Source organism: Trypanosoma conorhini (assembly GCF_003719485.1).
Source record: "Trypanosoma conorhini strain 025E chromosome Unknown Tco_14.4_contig_00799, whole genome shotgun sequence".
NCBI lineage: Eukaryota > Euglenozoa > Kinetoplastea > Trypanosomatida > Trypanosomatidae > Trypanosoma > Trypanosoma conorhini.
Window position 1 is genome coordinate 3,373 of NW_021704845.1, and position 1,770 is coordinate 5,142.

General features: G+C 46.1%; 1 protein-coding gene across 1 annotated transcript; it reads left to right on the forward strand.

Moving 5' to 3' along the window:
* Positions 1-1,304: 1,304 nt before the first annotated feature.
* On the forward strand, positions 1,305-1,769 carry Tco025E_08506 (flagellar calcium-binding protein; the record flags this gene model as incomplete). Its single annotated transcript, XM_029375353.1, has 1 exon — positions 1,305-1,769. A coding segment is annotated over one exon (465 nt), but the record flags the coding sequence as incomplete, so codon positions are not given.
* Position 1,770: the final 1 nt, after the last annotated feature.

The following is a 1,770-nucleotide window of genomic DNA, read 5'->3' on the forward strand; positions in this document are numbered from 1 at the left end:
ACAAGGGAAAAAATATACAAGAACAACTATAGGCACACAGAATTCATATATTGCGGTTTGAGCTCTAATATAAGTGAAGGCGTTCTGCGTCACCATGCTGTTGCTCAGTTCCGCGGACCATGTTACAGGGTAGAACTAAGGTTCCATCGTAGCAAAGTAAATGCTTTGGGAGGGTAACTAGTGGTGAGGCGGGGAAGAGACCTGACATATCAGAATTTCACCATGGCACAATGCATAGCTTTTACTGGCGATAATGAGAAAAAGGAGATGGATACAATCTTCCAATGAGCCGGATCTATGCAGGTGAGGTTGGTTGCTGCATTAACTACTGTGTCTAGGGGCGACATACTCCCACGATTATGAAGCATCCCAAAGTTTGTCCTGCCCAAAGTCCTTTTGCTGATAATAGCGGAGAAAAAAGACAAAATATTTGTTCCGCAATATCGTTTTCTCAGCCTCCGGATCATTTTGCGAACACTATTCTGTTAGTTATGTTACTTCCTTCGTGTGGGTATGTGGGACAGAATATGTGCATTTATGACAGGAGCGTCTTTCCAGTTCATACAGCGCAATTAAAAAAAACGCAAAAAAACTTGCAATACGTGTCTAGCGCCTCTTTATGGAATAAGCAACCACTCTAGGAAGGAATTACACTTTATTTTTATAATCGGGGAAAAATAATTATAAAGGAAAACAACGACACCCATTATTTACGTCACTACTTACTCGCGTGGACAGCAGTTTTACTCAATACGCGCAATTTTTACGTTTAAGAAATTTCTTCCTTTACACTCGTGCCGCCTTTAGAAGAAATACAAAAACGCCGCCATCAACAATTCTAGGCCTGCGTGCAAAACTAACCGAAACAAATAGCTTGTCAGCAGAAACAACACAGTAAAGACAAAAGATTTACCTCACACGATGAAAAAAATTGCGGCACGTAAATTTAAACCATGTTACTGCATTATTGCATTGTCATCAATAAAGTAAAGGGAAATACTGTATTGCCACCAATGTAGATATTTTTTTTCCATATAACTAGCTACTGGGTGTGGGGCGGTATAGGGATAGAAGTTATTTCTGGAAGTAGTGGTCATGTGTATATGTTTTTACTGCTTGGGTTTGTGCGTATGAGTTTGTGTGGCCAAGTGTGGCCAAGTGTGGACTCTTCTGCTGCCGCCGTCCTAGCTGGTGCGTCCTGTGCCGTCGCGGGCGTTGAACTCGGCTCCCCCTTCCCGTTGTGTTTATGTGTGTCGCAGTGTGCGCAACAGCCGATAATAAAGCAATCCAGGAAGAACAAAGATATGGGGGCTTGCGGGTCGAAGAGCTCAGCCGGCAACAAGGATGGAAAGAGCGCCACAGACCGCAAGGTTGCGTGGGAGCGGATTCGCCAGACGATTCCGCGCGAGAAGACCGCCGAGGCGAAGCAGCGCCGCATTGACCTCTTCAAGAAGTTCGACAAGAACGACACCGGCAAGCTGTCCTACGATGAGGTGTACAACGGCTGCATTGAGGTGCTGAAGTTGGACGAGTTCACCTCGCGAGTGCACGACATCACGAAGCGTGCGTTCAACAAGGCGAAGGACCTGGGCAGCAAGCTGGAGAACAAGGGTTCCGAGGACTTCGTTGAATTCCTTGAGTTCCGCCTGATGCTGTGCTACCTCTACGACTACTTCGAGCTGACGGTGATGTTTGACGAGATCGACACTTCCGGCAACATGCTGATTGACGAGAAGGAGTTCGAGAAGGCCGTGCCCAAGCTCGAGAAGT